Genomic DNA, 20,599 nt, shown 5'->3' on the forward strand with positions numbered 1-20,599 from the left:
AAACCCCAAACCACAGCTTTTTCCACTCCTTTGTACTTGTCTTTGTTCCATTCATTTCATTCTAGGTTTTTATTATTTGTTTCCTCTACTCCCAAAGTTACTTCCTTTTCTGTTTATAATTGTCCTCCTCTTAATAGCATCAGACATCATCCAGCAGTGAACCAGGATAGGATTTGTATGTAGGCATACTTTGTTCTTGGGCTTTTCTTACTTCCCTGTGGAGTTCCATGAGCAGAGGCAGTGAGGTGCAAGTGGTGGGTTTTTTCTGATGAAGAATTATTTGCTTACCCTTCAGAGAAGGCAGTCAGAGAAGGTATCTTGCATTTGGAGCAGATGAGGTTTACTCTGGCTCTTACTTCCTGGGAGAGTAACTTCATGGTTTTAGTACTTACGAATGCCCCTGCATGAAAATATCTTAAGCGTCATTTCACATGGACAGATGAGCTTGTCCTCTTGGTCCTTGAGGACAGTGCCTGTGAACTGCCTGTATTCTCGAGATGTGAGGAGGTTTGTGGTAACACACACCAGACAAGTTGTTTGCTGAGAGAGAAACGTGTGGTCAGCAAGCTGCTTCTGTAGCCATTTGTACTGGGGATGGACAGAAAGGTGTAAGGGAGGGTTGATTTAAGAGTTTTCAGGTTAACCCTTCTGTTTGTAGTGAGAGTCAAAGTAAATCCCAGGATGTCCAGTTCCTCCATGTACATTATTCTGTTGCCTTTTCCTGCCTACTTTTTTCCACATATGTGTGTTGAGAACCACTTTACATTTTTAGGCTACACAAGTATGGATTATAACAATTAATTAAAAAATAATCTGCTATGCTTCAAAAAGGTAATTAAAATAACTTTATGAATTTAATGTTTGGTAATGCTGGGGGGATAAAAAGAGGAAGAGAGTGAAAGACAAGAGTAGTCGGAGAGACGGTAAATTTTAAATGTTACTTGTATTGCTAAGAATTAGAAAGTGTTGAATATTTTATCAGGGTTTCTTTTATTTTTTTACTATAATAATTTTATAGCCAGCTCCTTATGTTGAAGGAATTGTGGTATTGAAGCCAAAGGCTTAAACGTGGGTAGGAAAACAAAAACAGCTCAAAAAAAAAAAAAAAAAAAAAAAGAGAGAGAGGAAAAAAAAAAAGTTTTCTGCAACTGGAGATAAAGAACTCTATTTTCTTTCTATCACTTTGGGACAGAAATCTGCATGTTCACATAATCCACTCCCCTCTCCCCCCCCCCCCCCCCCCTTTTTTTTTTTTTTAAACTTCACAGCATTGTGCAACTGCATATCCTTTCTAGAAATACTAAAACGGAAAACCCTTCCCTGAACTCAATTAGCTATTGATAGATGAGTGCATAGATCTCTCAAACAACTTCATTTGCATTGTAGTGAGGCTTGGGAGGCTTAGCTGACGGAGGGGTATCCCACTGCGCCATGTAGAGCCGCTCAGACACAAAGAAAGAGGCTGTTTCTCTCTCCAAGTTAACAATATTCAATGAGAAAGATGATGGATGGAGGAAAAAAGTGTTAATCTTATTTTACAAATTGGGGTCTGAAACAGCAGGTGTCATTTAGCTTGTTTCTCTCAGCAGCAGGATGTGCTGAAGCAAGTTGTACTCAGTAATTTCTCTCTCTACATTGCAACTGCAGTTTTGCAGTGCAAATATTTGTTGTGTGGTGTGATGAACTATATTGATGAACCAATTCAGGCTAAAAATAACCACTCAAAAAAACCACCAAGTAATAATGCTCAAGCGGCTATTGTCAGCAAAAGAAATGCCTGTCAAACTATAGATACACAAAAAATAAGTGTCTTTGCCAGAGTTACAGTAGAAATCTGCAGCAGAGCAGAAGTGGGTCTCACGTTACAGTCTAGTGCCCCAACAAGAAGTTTTAATTTTCTTCTTACTGCATTTTAAAAAAATACATTGAGAGATGTACTGCAGTGCTGTGAAAAGGACCTCGTCCACTATCCTTCGTAAGACTGAACTTGAGACAGGAAACCTAAGGACAAAGTAAGAGGAAATTTTAGGAAATCTAGATTTGTATTTGCAGTTCGCGAGTGGTTATATTTTACTTATGAAGCTGTGTTGCCTGTTTATCCTCTGCCTTCTCCCATTGCTTTTCTTGTGCTGCTTGGTGCTCATGCAAATGTATGCAAGATTAGGCAAATCCTAGCAGCCAGTTGATGAGATGGCAGAAAGGCCTTGCCAGGAGAGCAATTAGTCTCATTTTTGTTCTTTCATTTTATTTGTTGTTAGATATTTTCTCTTCCTGTTCCTGAGGAGAGCTGCTGTGGCAGACAGGTGGATTGGAGGCTGTTCCTCTGCCCACTGTGGCCACTGCAGGAGGAGAGGGGGCGTTTGACGCTGGAGTGGATCAGTCATCAGTGAGAGATCACACAGCAATAACTGGACTATCACTTTTAGAAGGGAAATCTGTGCATGTCTCTGTAATCAAAAGAACTGCTATATTGTCTCTTCGTCAGACCTTCTTGCTTCAAAATGCAAGAAATTAGCTTTTGACATTCATAAAGAAATCCCCTTTCTGCTCAGCAGCAGCAGTGCAGGGTGTCATTTATACCTTCTTGTTTCTCTAGCTTCTCAAACAACCCAATTTCTTCTGTAATCCCCAGCTGCTCATTCCTGTTGGGTATTGCCCCTCTTGCTATTCTGTGTATGTTGCTGTGGCCACTTTGGGGCCTGGGTTGCAAACCAAATGTGCCTGAAAATATAATTTCTCACCATTGCCCCCCCCACCCCCTCCCTCATTTATTTCTGACTTAATTAGGATTCCAGGTCTTGCTTGGTTTGCCCTTAGGTGTGTACCAGAGACTCGTGTGCTACATTGCTTATCAAATACCAAGAAACATTTCTATTTCAGCCAGACCAATCACCTGATCTGGTTAACCAGACAGACATGCAGGTTCTTGTGAAGGTGAAGTGCAGGCAGGAATAAGGTGCTGAGGCAGGGGGAAAGGGCTGGAAGTTGGTCTGCTAGACTATACTGGGGCCAGTGCAGGTGAGAAGAGCCCTTTTAGCTGTTTTTTTGCCAATCAAGTCTGTTTAATGCCAGGTTCTTTCTTTAAATATTTTGGGATTTTGAAACATATATAAAACTGGAAGTAAATTGTGAGTGTATTTTTGGTTTTGCTTGGGTTTGTGTTTTGTTTTGTTTTAAATCTTGAGTAGTCTTCACTTATACTTTATGAATTTAATCAAATTGTTAGGTTTCCAGGTTGACATCTGAGTGAGACTTTTATGTCTTACTCATGTCCTAGGTGTAACTTGTATGTTGAATTGGTATTGAAGACTAAAATCTTACAGCTCTTAGAGCTTCAGCAGCTTGGAAACTAAGGAGGAAATATTCAAGTATTGAAGAGATAAGACACAGGTTATCATATTATCCCAGTTCACTACTGCTATCTGTTTGAAAGTCAGAGCCTTACCTCATAGTCTAGAAAAACCTGGATGCTTGATAAAGAAGTTTGATTGTTCTGCCTTTTTTTTTTTTCTTTTTTCTTTTAAATCCCCTTCTTCAATGGAAGATGCTAGTGATGGTGGACGGTCCTACAAAACAGTTTTGGATCGTTGGAGGGAGTCACTTCTTGCTTCTACCAGTTTGTCCCAAGTCTTCCTTCATCTGTCTACACTGGATCGAAGTGTCATCTGGTCAAAGTCCATCCTCAACGCTCGCTGCAAAGTGTGTCGAAAGAAGGGCGATGCAGAAAGCATGGTGCTGTGCGATGGCTGTGACCGAGGCTATCACACCTACTGTATCAGACCCAAGCTGAAGGTATCTAGGGAAAAGGGCTTCCCTTTGGCACAAAACGTGAGTACTTCTTACAAATTAATTGCATATTCCTAATGCTGACTTTTTTTTCCTTCTGTTTGCAGGTCATTCCTGAAGGAGACTGGTTTTGTCCGGAATGCCGACCAAAACAGCGCTCCAGACGCCTCTCCTCCAGACAGAGACCTTCTGTGGAAAGCGATGAAGAGACTGCTGAACAACTAGGAGAAGGGGAAGAGGAGGCAAACTATGATGAAATGAGACAAAGTGAGGAAGAGCATTATGAAGAAGAGCAAGATGGGGAGGATGAATCTCAAGAGGAAGAAGAAATAAGGTAAACAGACATCTGGTAAAGTGGTTTCATACTGAAATATCATCTTGATCATTAGGTGGAATAGTTGTTCACAAAAGCATGTACCTTGGAAATTCAGTCTAGAAAATATGTTTATTTAAAAAAAAGGCATCTTGTTATGAATTTGGCCATTACTGGTGGACTTAGTGTTAACAAAAGTTAGGTCCACTGGACTTAGACTCACTTTTCAGGATGAAAATTCTAGCCTTGGATGTATGAGCAAGAGATGGCCATGAGAGTTGTAGTTCTGTACAGCTACTGTTTGGATGTAAAGTGGAGAGTGTTTCAAACAGTAAAGATTTTCTGGAGAAAACCTGGAGTCAGTTTTGTCCAGTTTTGAATTTTGGAGAACTAGCTGCGTACAGTCAGTATTGGAACATGAGGGAAGACAAGGTCATCCATCGGAGTCTATGTGACTTTGAGAGGACTTGAGGACTTCTGCAGTAGCTGTTAAGAACCAAGAAACACCCCACCAAAATGAACCAAACAGAGAAGACCCCAAACAGCTAAATAATCCAATGTATGTGGTAATTTCAGTAAAGTGATGGATTTGATACACATGCCAGGAACATAAAAGTTGCAGGAAATTTTCCTGATCTCAGACTACTTTTTTTCTTTCTGGTACGGTCTTTTGAATTGACTGAAGCAAGATTATTTTCAGCTCTGACAGTTGGCATGCAATAATTGGAGAGAACTTGCATCTCCTTGAGAAGTGAATTTATCTCTGGGCTCTTCCTTCTCTCCTGTAATGCAAGGAGAGTCTTGAGTATTAGTTATAAACCCTGACTAGAGCATAAATTTTATACTTGGTGCATTAGAACTGCAGTTTACTTAGGTAACTGATAATATAGTTCAAAAATCTTGGTAGTTACAGTTGCTGTGAGAAATAAGTGATTTAAAGAAATTGATACATGGTACTCATTAATGCATTTGTATTACTCAAGCTGCAAGAGTGATCAGAATTCTGGGCATTTCTTTAAAGCATGTGCTCCAAGTAATATTTATTGAAGAGACTTCAGAGCAGTATTTAAGGTAATAGTAACTGGATGACTGCATCAGCCTGAAAGCCAGCTGCTCACCAGTCCAAACTTGAATGGTTGGGGTTTAAAATGCTGATTAGAAAACCAAGGGAAAAGAGAGGAATGGAATTTTGGGATAACTAAAAATAATTGTTTACTTTTTGTAGCCCATCAAAGCCAGGAAGACCCCAGGTCAAGTTTCCATTAAAGATGAGAGCAGCAAAACTGAACAATCCGTTCTCAAGTCGTAACAGCCAGCATCAGGCAAGATACGCTTCTCGGAGTCAGCAAAACACACCTAAGCAAGCTGATCCTTTATCTAGAGTGACCAGGAGGGGTATAAGAAAAGTAAAATCAGCCCCTCCGTCTGTGACAAAGCCTTCTTTAAGGCTTCATAGCCGGACCACTCGTCAGAACCAAAGTTCGTTACAAGCAGATGTATTTGTGGAATTACTTGGTCCTCGAAGAAGACGAAGAGGAAGAAAGAGTGCTGACAGCACACTGGAAAACAGCCCCTCCAATTCCCTCGGATTTAGAGTTGTTGAAACAGCAGATCCGAGTGAACGGCTTAGGAAGTGTCCAGTTTCTGTTTCAAAGCTTTCTCTGCCTGTTACCGAACCCAAGAGAAGAGGCAGGAAACGACAATCCACAGGTTAGAGAAATGTGTTTGTCCAAAACAAAAGCAGTGTTCTGTTCCTTGCTAAAATGTTTGTGTGGTAGGTCAGGGAGATTAGAAGTGGTGGTTGAAGGTGTTTTTACCATTTCCAACAAGACAGCTCCCTCTTTTACAGTGACAGAATGAACCTGAAGAAAAAATTTCAGCCATCTAAAGGACATTACTTAATTTGCCAAGGAGATTTATCATAACCATATTTTATATTTCATATTTGCACACAATATGGAGCAATTGCTAATATGTGAATAGAAAATGTGAAAGTGGTATTTATGCCTTAACCCCTGCAAATGTTTCCTTATAGTTTTTATGGTTTCGTTTTATTAGAGAACTAAACAGTGAAGATCACAGATGTAGGCAAGGCAGTGAAATTGGGAATATACACGTACAACAGGAAACTGCTACCAGAAGAAAAAGGTTGTCTATCTGTTATAGGGCTAACAGTGTCCTTGCTTGTTAAGCTAATAACATGTGTTTGATGGTATGGAAATACTTGGAAAGCTACAATAACCTTTTAAAAACAAAAAGGGCCCCGTGTGGGGCTGAAGAGTGTAAAAGAGTTTGCACTCCAGTGTGGCAGCGTTGTATTCTGAACCACTTCTGTCCCTCACCATTGGGAGTTTCTGGGCTTATCCTCTAACCACCCTGCTGTCTACTCTTGAAAGCAGATAAAACCACTGTGAATAGAGGTTTTGTGGAAGTAAAATTATGAGTAGGCGGCTTATTCTATCTTTCTCTAATAGGGCTTTTCTTTAGGTGTTTAACTAATTGTTTTAAAATTGAAATAGGTGAAAAAATCCTTTCCAAAATTAATGTGGAGAAGAAGAATGGAGGAGGAACCCAGCCAAGTCCTGGTCCTTAGCATTTTGTACAGCAAGAGAGACATTTAGTGGTTAATAACAAAGCTGTAGTGTAGTTAATACCTGAATCTAAACTACATAAGTTGTGCCCTGAAACTACAACTTTAATAGGGGAGAATAATGATGTTTCACTTTTTTTAAAATTTTTTTTTAACTTATCAGGTTTTTATTTTTTATCTAATGTTTTTTTGTTTGTTTGCTTGTGTTTTGTTTTGTTTTGTTTTTTTGGTTGGTTGGTTTTGGGTTTGTTTTTCCAGAATTACCTCCTCAAACCTCATTGAACAGGAGAAGTTCAGGACGTCAAGGGGGAGTCCATGAACTCTCAGCTTTTGAACAACTCATAGTGGAACTAGTACGACATGATGACAGCTGGCCTTTCATGAAACTGGTTTCCAAAATCCAGGTAACTGATAAAACTGGAGATGGCGTGGTAATGCCTGGGAATCCTGTTGGCTGGCAGTAAAAACGTGGGATTTTATAGCATTGCCCAAACAGGGGATACAGCTAAGCAGTGGGATTCAGGAGAACTCTTGCATTTCAACTCAAATATTTGATGCCAGAAATAACTTTTCCAATTGACTTATTATTGGGAAAATTTTAAATATGCATCAGGCATTTGAAAATGTGAAATGCTTTGATTTGAAAAACAAACCTCAAAAACAAAGAGAGCACAGGGCTGCTAAACATAAGCTTATGGTTATGAATTAATCTTCAATTTATGCAAAGGTATTTTGAGAACAGACCTGCAATAAAATAACAAGGTAGGAACAACTTCACTCTGTTAACTGTAATGCAGTAAAAAGGTTATTTCCTAGCTTAGTTCTGAATTTAATTTTTCTCTTGTTTAGATTTTAAAATATTTGATGCTAAAGTAGGTACCCAAAGTAAGTGCTGCTGTAGAGGTTTGTGTTACAACAGAAGTTCCTGCAGTACATCAGCTTTTCTGCAGGCTGCCCTGGCTTGTCAGCTGGGAGGTGCTGCTGGAACTGTCCTCTCCGACAACGCGTCTGTCCCCACAGCCCCTGCAGCAGCTCCGCTTGGGCCTCCCGCGGCAGCCAGAGCTCGCGGGTTAAGTCCTCTGTTAAAATTAACAGTGATAGCTGATAGGTGAAGGCTTGAAACTTCTAAGGAGTCACAGATAACTGGAAGGGTTAATGCACCTAGACAAAAACAATTGTGTAGAAAGTGCAGAGGAGGAGGAGAGGAGTTTTGAATGAAACAGAGACTAGCGTCTGCCCGCTAGAGTACAGGAGTTACGTTCTTGCAGAATCTGGTGAAGGCAAGGAAGCTTCTTAGGGAGGGATGGAGACTTCAGCTTAGTTTTGATCCTGAAAAGAAGCTGCTAGAACCCAGTGCATTCCGGTTTTCCTGAATCAGTCACTAGGGGATAGTCTCTGTATTGTTCAGAAAGAAAAATCCATACCAGAGTGACACAAGTTTTCTTAATGATGATAGAAATTTTGGGTTACATTTTTGCTGCCTTTAAGACAATGTAAGGAATGCATTGAATGACCAGTGCACAGCAAGCCAGAAAAAGAAACTTACCTTTCTTTTTAGTACTTATGTAAACACCACTCCTAAAGGGAAAGAAATGAAAAATGTGTCAATCTAATTTGATTTCTCTACTAACTCCTTCTTTAGGTTTGTTTGCAGGTTGCACTTGATACAGTAAAGTTACAGACCCAGAACTTGGTTTTCAAACATACATGATGGTGCATGTGGGTATCTAATCTTGTAAAGAAAAAGGAAAGTAAAATTTGGATCAGCTGTCTTTACCTTTTGCCCCCACCCCACTTCATGGGTGAGACACAGTCACATTAAGCTTGGTGCTTACCTGGAATTCAAAATCTGTGATCCAAATGGTCAGTGCCCTTTAGGGTTAGGCAATCCTTTACCTCCCCTCACTTTTATCACATCAACACTGTTCTGAGCGGGTCTTTATCTCTGGTACTTGCACAGCGTGTCCTGCTTGCTACAGGAAGCTTCACCACCTTCTCTTCAGCACAACTAAATGGAATCTCAGGATTTCATTTCTCTTGCAAGATGGTGAATAGTAGTGGAGTAAAAATGGCCATAATTCAGAATTAAGGAGCTTTTAATATTTTAATATGTTACAGGAAAATGAAAAATTTTTAAATCTTGGAAATATTTTTTTGTGCTTGACAGATGGGAATAGCTGGAACACCATAATGCTTATCAGCTCAGGCAATTTTCTTACAGTTGTTCACAGGGTATTTAGGTTTAGATTTATTCATTGAATTGCTGGCTAATGTTTGTTGTGGTCTGCTGCTTTAATTATATAAAAAATGGAAAAGCAATACCTGCAAACTAATATTCTGTCCAGGAAATGGAGGTGGCTGCTTAGGACTCCTCTGCTTATATATAAAGAAAACCAATGTGCTTTCTGTCAGTGCATGGTTTGCTTGATTTTTTTTTTTTTTTTTTTTTTTTTACACAGGTAGAGTTTTAAGCTTCCATTTGTTTGTCTATGAATCATTCTTTTTTTTTTTTTTCTTTTAAAGGTACCAGACTACTATGACATCATAAAAAAACCTATTGCCTTAAATATAATCCGTGAAAAAGTGAATAAATGTGAATATAAATATGCATGTAAGTATTATTTATTGAAAGAAGCAGAGAACCATATTCTCTCTCTAAAGTAAATTATTTTCCTAAAATAAGCTGTGTCAGAGGATTAGAAAACTGAAATTGTGTTTGGTTTGGAGTTTTGTGGTATTTTGTGCTTTGCGTTTTGTTTTTGTTTTTTAAAGAGTATTTTTAAATAAGATTTGTTGAACATAGTTCTTTTACTGGCAAAATACATGGTGTACAGATGGATAAGAAACAAGCAGATGAGAAACTGCTGGTAATTTCTCAAGCCTTTTGATGTCAGCGAGTGATACTGATGAAATATTTAGAAATGATAGCATTGCTACTGCTTCATTTGTATTTCCTTTATTGACAATCAGAGAAATTTAACCATGTTTACATGGTACTTCACTGAATAATGATAGAAACTTGACGCATGTGTAAAGACACTTTGTCTCTGTGTAAGATCACTGTACTAAGTCAGTGGTGTCACACCGCTCTCTTACTTTAGACACGCTAAATTAATTTCTTTACTTTTTATTTACTAGCGGAATTCATTGATGACATTGAGCTGATGTTTTCGAACTGCTTTGAATACAACCCTCGTAACACGAGTGAAGCAAAAGCTGGAACTAGACTTCAGGCTTTCTTCCACATTCAGGCTCAAAAGCTTGGACTTCCCATCACATCTGGTAATGTGGACCACGCCGCTCCTGCGGCAAAGAAGTCACGAATCTAACCTCTGCCTTCCAAAGGATTTTTTGAGGGAATCTGTTATTTTCATTAAAATGAAATGTTAAATCACGCAGTCGTCATACCTGTATAAAGCAATAACAACTGTTTAACCACCTTGAAGTGTGGCCTGCACTATATTCTCAATTAAATATTAAGCACTCAGGAGAATGTAGGAAAGATTACCTTTGCTACAGTTTTATTCAGTGTCTAATAATTTTGATAGATGTACTGGGTACAGTACTGGTTTACAGAGGTTTTGTACATTTTTAATACATTCATGTGTCCAAATAACTTCCAGAAGTACATTGTTTATTCCTGCACCAAATGACCTTGTTTCATCCTCTAGATTTTGTAGGAGCTGTGGTATTGAGGGCTTTATCAACTCAGATAAAATCTTCTGCTGTAGCACAGTTGAAGAAACTGTGTGTATGTTTAAAACTTGTTTGAGCATATCTTCTCAACACTACACATGAATGAGTACAACTGCATATCTTTTAAGTACTGTACCAGTGCTGGCTGGAGGTATTCAGTCTGAGTTTATTAAGTAGATATTTATTTAGCATTCAAAGTAATTTGTGAATTTGTTTTGTATTTATAAAATTTGTACTTGGGGATTAAAAACAAACAAAAAAAAAAAAGTTCCCATAACTTTTAATTTTTTTTTTCCAGTGGGTTTGTGGTTTTTTGTTTTTTGTTTTTTTTGTTTGTTTTGTTTTGTTTATTCCCCTCTAACTTGATGATCAATCAATAAATACCTTCCTGTGTCCTTGGAAGTTCTTCTAGCAATGAGTAAATTTACAGGACTGTGCTATAAGTTTCTACGTACAACTTTGGAAGTGTACAAATAAAATGACACATTTTTCAAAGTATTTTGAGCTTCTGGCATTTCCTTTTGAGTTACACTGCTACACCATCTTCCCCATGAATTTACTAGGACAAGTTGCTGGAGAGAACACAGCAGAATCTGGTTTCAGTGTGAGTACCCTGTCCTGGATTTGGCTGGAATAGATTTAATTTTCTTCCCAGGAGCTGGTATAGTGCTGTGCTTGGGATGTAGGAAGAGAAGACGTTGATAACACACTGATGTTTTAGTTGTTGCTACATAGCACTTATACTAAGTCAAGGACTTTGCAGCTTCCCATGCTCTGCCAGCAATGAGGTGCACAAGGAGCTGGGAGGGGATGCAGACAGGGCAGCTGACCCAGACTTGCCAAAGGGATATTCCACAGCACGTGACATCATGCTCAATATATAAACTGGGGGGAATTGGCTGGACAGCTGGGATCGCTGCTTGGAGCTGCGCTGGGCATCCATTAACAGGTAGTGAGCACTTGCACTGTGCTTCACTTGTATATTCTGTTCTATTATGATTTTTCTCTTCCTTTGCTGCCTTTATCTCAAGCCACAAGTTTTACTTTTATTTGATTCCCTCCCTGATCCTCCTGGGGAAGGAGGAGTGAGCGAGCGGCTGCGTGGTGCGTAGTTGCCAGCTGGATTAAACCACGACACACCCTGACCAGCATTTTCAGCAGCTGCAGCCAGTGTGATACCTGGTCTTTGAGGGATGCAAATGTTCATCAGTGTGTAAGGAGTAATGTAAGAAGTACATGTATAAGTTGTATGGTTCTTTAATTAGGATCTTTATTTGAATAGTGTAAAACCTCATTGATTAGTTTAGCTGACCAGCAGCTTCTTTAAACTATCCTTACTATCCTTGATAGTCTTACTTTCAGTATTTATTAATTGAAGTTTATTAAACTCAGTTTGAGTCAATAGCTTAAAAAACCTTTTAAAGCCAGTTTTGCCCACCTGGAGGGATGCCATAGTCTGCAAAAAGAGTGTGGGCAGAAGTTTTGGGGGTAGGAGTGTAGAGGGTAGGAAAAACTAAAACATGAGATTTGCTGCTGCAGCGACTTCTGTGTTTGTGCTGACTTGTGCTGCAGCGTGACGACCTGTATGTGCTACAGACCTGAGCAATAACTTGCTCTGCAGTTGGGGGTTTTCTTTGCTGCTGTAGAGTTTACCTGGCCTTAGAGGTGACAAGAATGGGCATTCCCTTGAGCCTGGGGAATGGATGTTGATCAATAGGAGACTGATCAGGTTGAAGTGTTGGATATTTTCTAAGTCTGAGAACTGTGAGGGATATGGTTTAGAAACATCTGTTCTTGTTCAGAGCTGATGCCTCTCTCCTGTCCAGATCAAAGATGGATTTCTTGTTGCCACCACAAAGAATGCTAAATAGTGTAAGGAAAGTGAGCACCAGAAGGCTTTTTTGCAGGGTGTAGATTGTACTTGATATCTGTGTATCTGTTCAGTCCCAACAGGATCTGAACATCTTGACTAGCAGGTTGCACGAACAGTTGTGCAAGTTCTTGTTTGCATGAATAGTGCCATTTGACTTAAATGTGAATACTGTTTGGGGATGGAGGGCACAGTGAGCTGAACAAGTCCCTCTGTGGCAGATGCAATTTAAATTGTTGCTGTCCCCAGCCTACTCCCAGCTGTCCATTCCTATCACTCTTTCTCCAAGGTTATTTCCTTCAGTAGCTTCCCCTCAGCAACACAACTATAATTTTCAGTTTGGGTAGCACAAGTGGGAACAGTTTAACCCAAATCGCTGCTTGTGATGGTGGTGTTTGTCTGCTTGGGCTAGGAATCAAGCTACCAATTTGTCATTAAGTTTGCAAGCCTAAAGCCTTACTTAGACATGCTGAGGTGGGAAAGCACCCGCTTCTTTGAGCAGCTGTGCTTAAAATATTTGTATATGCTGCATGTGCAATGCTGATCTGACCATCCTTGGCTTTTGTGGTGCTCCCGGGGCACGAACCAAGCCCTCTGTTCCTGGCAGCAGGCTGCCTTAGTCAGTACTTGTGTTACAGCTTTTTGAAACTTCAGCTCTGCTTTTTCTGAGTTATGGCAAGATGGCTTTTTATGGCTGTTTGTTTTCCCCACACATTCCCCTTGGAAAAAAGAAGAATTGCTTTGTATCTCTCCCCTTGTCTTAGGAGTGGAGATATTCATGCTCCTTGTGCATCTTTCTCCCCTGGACAAGCCCATGTCTTGGTGCAAGCAGCCACCCCACATGCTGTTACTGCTGGGGTAAGGGAGGTGCAGTATCTGCAAAGGTCTCCAAGCCACAGTTCCACAAAGGCACAGAAATGGGGTAGGGCCAAGGGCTTCATTTCAGATTCAGAGGCCCTGACTCATCAGGCTGAGCCCAACTCTCCAGGAAAACAGGCAATAGGCTTCCTTGAGCTTCTGTCCTCCAGGCAGGATTTTTATGAGATCTGAGACTGAAAGTCTTTCCCTTCTTGGTAGCCCAGATATTTCTTAGCCCTGGCAGGTATCCAAAGGCTGCCATACCAGCTGTTTTTCCTGCTGTGCAAATTCTGCCTCTTCCCTCCTCCCACTCCTTTCATGACAGAGCTAAGAATTACCGAGTAACCAACCACCCTCAGCAATTTCTTCTGATGCTTTTTGTCTGTAAGTCTTTCATAACCATGGGGCCAGTTCCCTTGGAAGAACTGGGCTCCAACCCAAACTACTGTCTCTTCCAGGAAATCTCAGCATTTCCTCAAAACCAACTTGCTCTGCTCCCGACCACCACAGACTGTCGAACATTGAGAAGACAAATCCCTACAGTGGCTGCTGTTACTGGAAGCTGCCCTTCCTACCCAAGCAGGACCAGGTCAGCAGGAGAAGGCCTGTTCTCAGAAGTGCTGGATGTAGCCCTGTGTGGTGGCTGCAGTCGAGCTGATACTGGCTGTTCACACTTAGGTGTCAGGTGGCAGCACCAATGTAGCGAAATTATTGTGCCAAGTCCCTTCACCTGTGTTAGGATGCCGATGATCACCTTGATTGTCTATCCAGTGTCAGATTCACCTGCTGGAAGTTTAACTCCTGGAAACCTTTCATGATGCTGGAAAGCTTGAGCTGCTTCCATCTGGCAGACCTTGTGAAAGATTTGGGCCAGAACTCTTCATGGTGAAGGGATTGGGCTGGGGATGCCACTCCTGCACCCAGTGTTGGATGGCTCTTGTGGAGAGGGTGAAGTTTTAAGTACCACAGGAGACAGCACATGAACGTTAGAAATAACAGTAGATAAAGATGACCTTATTGTACTCTTAGCAAACATGGGCATTAGAAACCAGTAAGAAGCAGCAGAAAGCCAGCCTGAACTTCCATGTGTAATCATAGGGAGGCAGAGATTGACAGACCCTGGACGGCCCACCTTGCTGCAGTAAACAGCTGCCCCACAGCCAGTCATCCCTGAAACCACCATGGTCCAGAAGTGGAGATTCTGCTGTGGACGAGTGCAGGAAGCAGATCTCTGGGGACACCAGAGTGTGCCAGAGTCCTGCCCAACATCATGTTGCTGCTGGACTGGTAACCTAGTACTTTAGGATTTAGGAGATTACATGTGCGGTTTATGATTTTTTTTTAATCATTGATGTAATAACTGAATTAACCCTTACCTTACAAAAATCTTGTATCTTCCAAGTTTTATCTATTTGTATTCAGATATCTAACAGTGGTCACATTGCCTAGTGTGTATCACTGTCATCACTGATTGCAACAATTCCAGCTAACAGTTCCTGAGGCTACCAAGGACTATTTCTATCCTGCAAAAGCACACACACTCTTAAAAAAAACCCAAAACAAAACATCAGCATCCAGATGACTACAGGTAGTTATCTGTGTGGCATTTGGCTCACCTGCTGTAACTCCAGGACATCTCTCCCCTGCACTGCTGAACTGCCACCTGGATCTTCACAACGGTGACTGCTTGTTCCAGTTCTGCAGAGGTGCTGCTTGGGCTCTGCCCCGCCTGCTCTAAGGGGGTGTTCGGAGATTTCTCAGCCTGATACTGTTGGACCTACTGATGTCGTCTTCCTCCCGCCCTTCATCAGCAACCTACTTCCCTTAATTTGATGCTTCCTTAAACAGCACTATCAAAATTTTAAGTGCACAGTTGTATATATGTCCAGTATCAGGCCCATATTATAATCCCTCTTGGAGAATCCCCAGTTACCACTGATAAGAAAGTTTCCCATTTTGGGGCACTTGGGTTTGAGGATGTTTGGATTAAATCCAATGCAAAAGGTAAAATGACTTGTGCTGCAAATCAAAAGAATTATGAAGATGGGTAAGTAAATCCACCACCTTCTTTCCCACCTGTTTGCTAATAGGGATGCTGAAGTAGCACTGTCCCTAAAACATGGATGTGTGTGTGTATACTGGGCAAAGTTTTGTATTTTGAACTGCTGTAAGCCACCTATTATTAAAATAACGGTTATCGTTCCTGAATGTTGTACTTCTATGTCTTTAAAAGTTACATCTCCAGTACCCGGGAAAGTGCTGGAAAAACTGTGATTTACTTAGACCAAGAGTGGTCTGGGAGGAAAGCCCAGCTTACTCCGGCCTCACCCCGCTCCCAGCAGCATCCAGGAGCCTGAGCTTCAGTGACAAACTGCGGCTGGGTCTGCATTTAAACTTGATTTTGTTTTTTAAGTAATCAAACAAATCTGGTCTGCTGGTGGTGAAACATTCCACCATCCGCCACACACCTGCAGCTGCATTCTGGCAAACAGATACTTTTCCAAACCAGTGCTTTTCAATATTTGGAGTGCATTACAATGCTAAACAGTAGTTCAGACTACACCTAAAATGTTTTCAATGGCAGAAGGCCACAGGCTGCATATGTTTTGCAAAAAGCGTACTGAGGCCAACTTTGGGGTTCTCTACTTTAATACATCAATTTCCTGGGTTTGTAGTGCTGGAAAATTGCTGGAATTCATTTTAATTTTTTTTCTTTTTAGTGTACCTCCATCTTTAAAAATATTTAGGTGTGAAAGAATAAGGTAAAAAATGCTTTCTGGGTGTGCAAACACAGGAGCGTGTCAGCCATTGCCTCGCGAGAGGCTGTGGGTCTGTCGGGAGGTGCTGGGCCCCACGCCAGCGCCCCGCAGCCTTTGCCAGGGAGGGAGAAGGCAGCGAGCACCCGCACCCTGCCCGCGCCCTGCCCGCGCCCTGCCCGCGCCCTGCCCGCACCCTGCCTGCGCCCTGCCCGCACCCTGCCTGCGCCCTGCCTGCACCCTGCCCGCACCCTGCCTGCGCCCTCCCTGCACCCCGCCTGTGCTCTGCCTGCACCCTGCCTGCACCCTGCCTGCGCCCTGCCCGCAGCTCGCAGCCTGGATCCAGCTGTTCAGGTCACTCGCTTTTGATGATAGAAATGTTTGATTGGGCCAAGTTTCCTACAAGGATGTTACGTGACAGCATACTCTCCAAAGCACTGGCTGCTGCCCACAGAAGATCAGCTTTCACTTATTCTTCTCTACAGTCGTTCGCCATTCCTTTAGCAGAATCACAGAATTTCTTAGATTTATTTCAAAGAACCGCGAAAGAAATGTCTTTATTCTAGTAACGTAGTGCCACAGCGCTAGCATTGTGTCGCAGCACAGGGTCATTCTGGCGCTGTGTACAGCCTGATTAAACAGGGCCGTGCGAAGGAGCTGGAAACGGCAGCTTGCACAATCATTTCCCATGTAACAAAGTTGTCTTGCAGAGAATATTCCTGCTCTGCTGGGACCGTGCACCCTCCAACCTGACTTTTGTCAGTGTGCAGTTCCCAGTTTACCAGTTTATTTAGGCTTTGTATAGCTATTTTCTAGATTAGCAGTCTTATAGTAACATATATAATAATCTATATGCTTTCCTATTTTTCTTCTTCAATCGCCTTACAGATGAAATCAGTTCGGAGAGGGAAGGACGTGGAGGAGACAGGCTGTGCTGTGGCTTGGCTGCTGCGCATCAGGCGTTGGAAATGGCAGAAATGTGAGCCAGGATGCTGGAACGGGGTTTGGACGGCAGTTCTGCACTTGACTCTGGGCAGCATGGGGATTTGCCTGTGGCATCAGGGCTTCATAGCTGCCTTTCACGAGCATTCCTGAGCAGATCCCACCATCGGTCACATGCTGGGCCCCGCGGTGCTGGCACCGCTCGGGAGCGCGGCTGTCACCGAAGGACGCTTCTGCACTGACCGACAGGTCCCGCGATCCAGCAGCGGTTATAAATATTCCTGTGCCCCAGTCATCCTAAAGCACATCCTCAACCATCAGAAAGTGATGTCAACTCATGTATTTAGCATGTTAGGCTTAGCTAACATTTTATTTTTAGATTGCTATCTGAAAAAGAAAAATCTAGCTATTTTAAAAGGCAAGATCAACTTTTTAAGCAACGTATTTTGAGAGGGGGCTTTGCAATGCTTGGGTAGGTTTAGCCCATGCATCTTTTGTTTTCTTTGCTTCTGAGAGGTTTCTTAGTACCAGTCCTTGGGTTCAACATTCATCAAACACAATTTCCTTCCATTCAGATCCAAATGCTGCAAACTGAGTCCCAGGTCTGTTCAGAGTAATTTTAATAGTATTAAAACTTCAGAACCAAAAGTTTCTGTCCTCCTTTTTGTCTGATCTTTGCAACTTCCAGTCTAAAGAGGCCACATGAATTAATCTCCTGTCTTGGCACTTTTGTGATGGCTGCCTCCATCTCCTGGTGAAGATTTGATCCTTTCCTGGTGATTACTTTTTCTATTGCAAAGACGTCTCCTTAAATCAGATCTACATCATAGAAGTGCTGATCACAATTAGAAACAGTCCATTTTCCAAGGACCTTATTCCAATGCGATGACATAACCCCAGTAGGAGGGGAAGCCTGGAGTGATGAAGGTTAGTAGCAGAATAAGGCCAAGGCTGCAAGACTTGGGATTAGTGCCCAAATTCTATGTGCAATCTGTGCACAGTACTGCTCTGCACTTGTCCAGCCACAGGAAAGCAAGGATTCCTTGTCCCGCCAGGAACCCTGGCTATCTCAGAGGGCCCACTTTTTGGGGACTCACAAAGCTGAATCATTATAGTCCTTACATGCCAAACAGCCCCAGCATCTTGAACTTCTGCATGCATCTATCCGTAAGGGAACGAGTTTTCTGAAATCAGTGCCACCTCTTCCTGGAGAAGCACCAGTTGTGTCATCTGCTGAGGTGTCTGACTGCATCCTAACTTTTGGCAGTCATCCTCCTGCGAACCAGGCTGAAGCCGTTCAAGAAATGACCCCTTCCAGCTGTCCTGCTCCTCTGCTGAGAGGTGTCACCACCCTGCGGCTGAACAAATTTTCAGAAACCTAAACCAGATGAAAGCACTGTTAGGAAAGTCGTAAACGTGGATTTTATTTTGGTGACACTACTGTTGTCCTTCTCTGTGTAAGTTTTATTATGTTTATGTACTAAATTTTACATACTGCGAGCAAGCAAAGAACCAACTGTTGCATCACAGCACAAAGAAACAGACCACATTTCTATCTCCCTTCTAATTTTAAAAAGAAACAAAAAACTCTGCTTCTGTGCTGTGGCAAGTCTATTGAAATCCTAGTCTACAAAGCACCAGAATTTGAATTCCTAAGCTTGGAGGGAGGAACTTGGAGACTGCCAGCATAAGGACTATCACTCCATTTGTAAGACACAGGAAAAAGAGCAAAAATCACTGAACGCTACTGAGGCACATGCACAGCAAAAGGACATTGCAGCAATAAGAGACACGTGGCTCGAGTGAGGCATATCGTGGTGATGTACACCCACTGTAGTAACAGACAACTTTCTTCTGGTGGCAAAGGCAGGGATTTTTTGCCAGAAACTCAAAGAGGTTAGCAACGGGTGGAATTGCTATTGAAGAAGCACCTACCGGGACCATTGCATTGATTAACATCCCCGCTAACCTCAGGCATCCCAGTTTTATAGCTCTCCTAGAAATTCCTGACAGAAACCAGCAAGACTACCAAGGGCACCTCCTCTGTGTGACTCGTATGCGTGTCCTTGAATAGTGCTGGGAAGGAGGATGAGGCTGGTGGATCCGCCTGCAGCTGTGAGTAAAGCCGTGGGCTGAGGAAAGGCTCTTCCACAGGAGCTCCCGGGTGTGACTCCCCATGTGTTACCCTCCTCTGCTGCAGACACAGACAGCCAGAATAACATATTTCATGCTAAAAGCGGCATACTTCAGCTAAAACAAGCCGGCAGGACCAGAAAACGTTTTAGGGTTTTTTTGTTTTTTTTTTCATGCTGGTTTTATAGCTGTCACACTTTTAGTGTGAGAGATTTTCACTTTCAGGGGACTCTGCCATTAGCTCATTTTATAGGAAAACGTTACGTATATGAAACAAGAACACAGAAGGGATGGATTATCCAGGAGAGGTTTTTCAGGTGACTGATACATCCAGTAAATTATGCCATTGCTTTTTGACTGCTTGAAGAACATTTCTGGACTTCTATTTCATTAGAATAATTAAATAGTAAGATCTATATCTTGTTTAGTGTTACAGCCTATTCTTCCAAAAGCGTTCTGGCAGCTCTTCCCCTAATCCACTTACCCAGTGTATAGGTCAGCTATACACTCCTCGTTCTCTAAAGGTCACTTTGGCTCCCTTCTTGCCATTTCACTGTATTAAGCATTTATTCTGTGATGCCCAGCAACTACTGTGCTCCCAGGAAATGATGCTGCTTTTTACATTTCCTCTCTTTAGATAGGATTTGCCATATTGCATCCATGTCTGCTACATAGCCAGGGTTCTGCTTCACTGTATGTACACATAAGCATCTCTCTGACATATCAGTAGTTGGAGGTAACAGACAACGTCAAACTCTTAGAACCTTGTGTTGTCAGAGGATGCTTATTGAGAAGGAAAGTCTGACTTTGCTGTTTGCTTGAAACAGAGGTTTCAATAAAATAATTGAAGCAGGGATGGGGATCCAAGACTCCCTGTCCCTTGCCTTGCCGCAGCCTTCCTGGGTGACCCCGGGCGACTATCGAACCGGGTAAGTAATACCCATCAGGCAGGGATACTTCATTAGTGATTTTAATGAAAAGTTTTGACACCTTGGAATAAAAATGCTACATGTGGATTGGGAAAAAAATAAAAAAAAAAAAAAAAACAAAAAAAAACAACCAAAAAACTGTGTTTACCTTGGAAGTTGGAAAAAAAAAGTTAATAAATTGAATAATTGCTGTGGTCAGTGGCTGATCTTATAAATCCTTCCTTACCTGAGATAATGCTGAAAATTTTTCTCAGTTGTGAACAAGAGGCAGCAAGAGGGAAGACTTGGGAAGAAACTGTTCATGGGGAAAAGGCATTTTGCAGGGCATACAGGATTTATGAAGGCAGGGTAAATAGTCATTACTTGTTCTAATGCTATAAATGTGCAAACCTTTGTGAATGTTGAATATGTGCTAATTACTTGAAAGTATTTGTATATTCTGTGTTCATTAATAAGGTTCAGCAAAGTTTCCCTGTATTTGACTTCAGGGGAACTTCTTGTTCTGTTCAGCCATTTTTCTGCCATTAGTTTCCACATTTCTCTCATAGGAGGAATTTTTATTTCCTTTTTTGATGTTTAAATACCATCCCTGAAATGATGTCATTACAAGGCAAAACATTTTAATTAAATCTCTCTCTTATTGTCCGTTGGCCGATGACAGGCCCGGCGTTATGATTCACGGGCACGTGTGACTTCAGCACGGGGCTGAGAGTCACGGGGGAGGGG

General features: G+C 41.8%; 1 protein-coding gene across 2 annotated transcripts in view; it reads left to right on the top strand.

The window, feature by feature from the left end:
• Positions 1-10,883, top strand: part of BAZ1A (bromodomain adjacent to zinc finger domain 1A) — a 64,550-nt gene extending 53,667 nt beyond the window's left edge. For both annotated transcript variants that reach the window (XM_082057628.1, XM_082057629.1), the window contains 6 exons: positions 3,545-3,792; positions 3,894-4,120; positions 5,325-5,809; positions 6,948-7,093; positions 9,213-9,300; positions 9,828-10,883. In XM_082057628.1, the coding sequence (XP_081913754.1) occupies positions 3,545-3,792; positions 3,894-4,120; positions 5,325-5,809; positions 6,948-7,093; positions 9,213-9,300; positions 9,828-10,018 (1,385 nt within the window). In that variant the 3' untranslated portion in view covers positions 10,019-10,883. The remainder of the gene's footprint in view (positions 1-3,544; positions 3,793-3,893; positions 4,121-5,324; positions 5,810-6,947; positions 7,094-9,212; positions 9,301-9,827) is intronic.
• The last annotated feature ends 9,716 nt before the right edge of the window (positions 10,884-20,599 follow it).

The sequence above is a fragment of the Streptopelia decaocto genome (assembly GCF_964273445.1).
Source record: "Streptopelia decaocto genome assembly, chromosome: 7".
Classification (NCBI taxonomy): Eukaryota; Metazoa; Chordata; class Aves; order Columbiformes; family Columbidae; genus Streptopelia; species Streptopelia decaocto.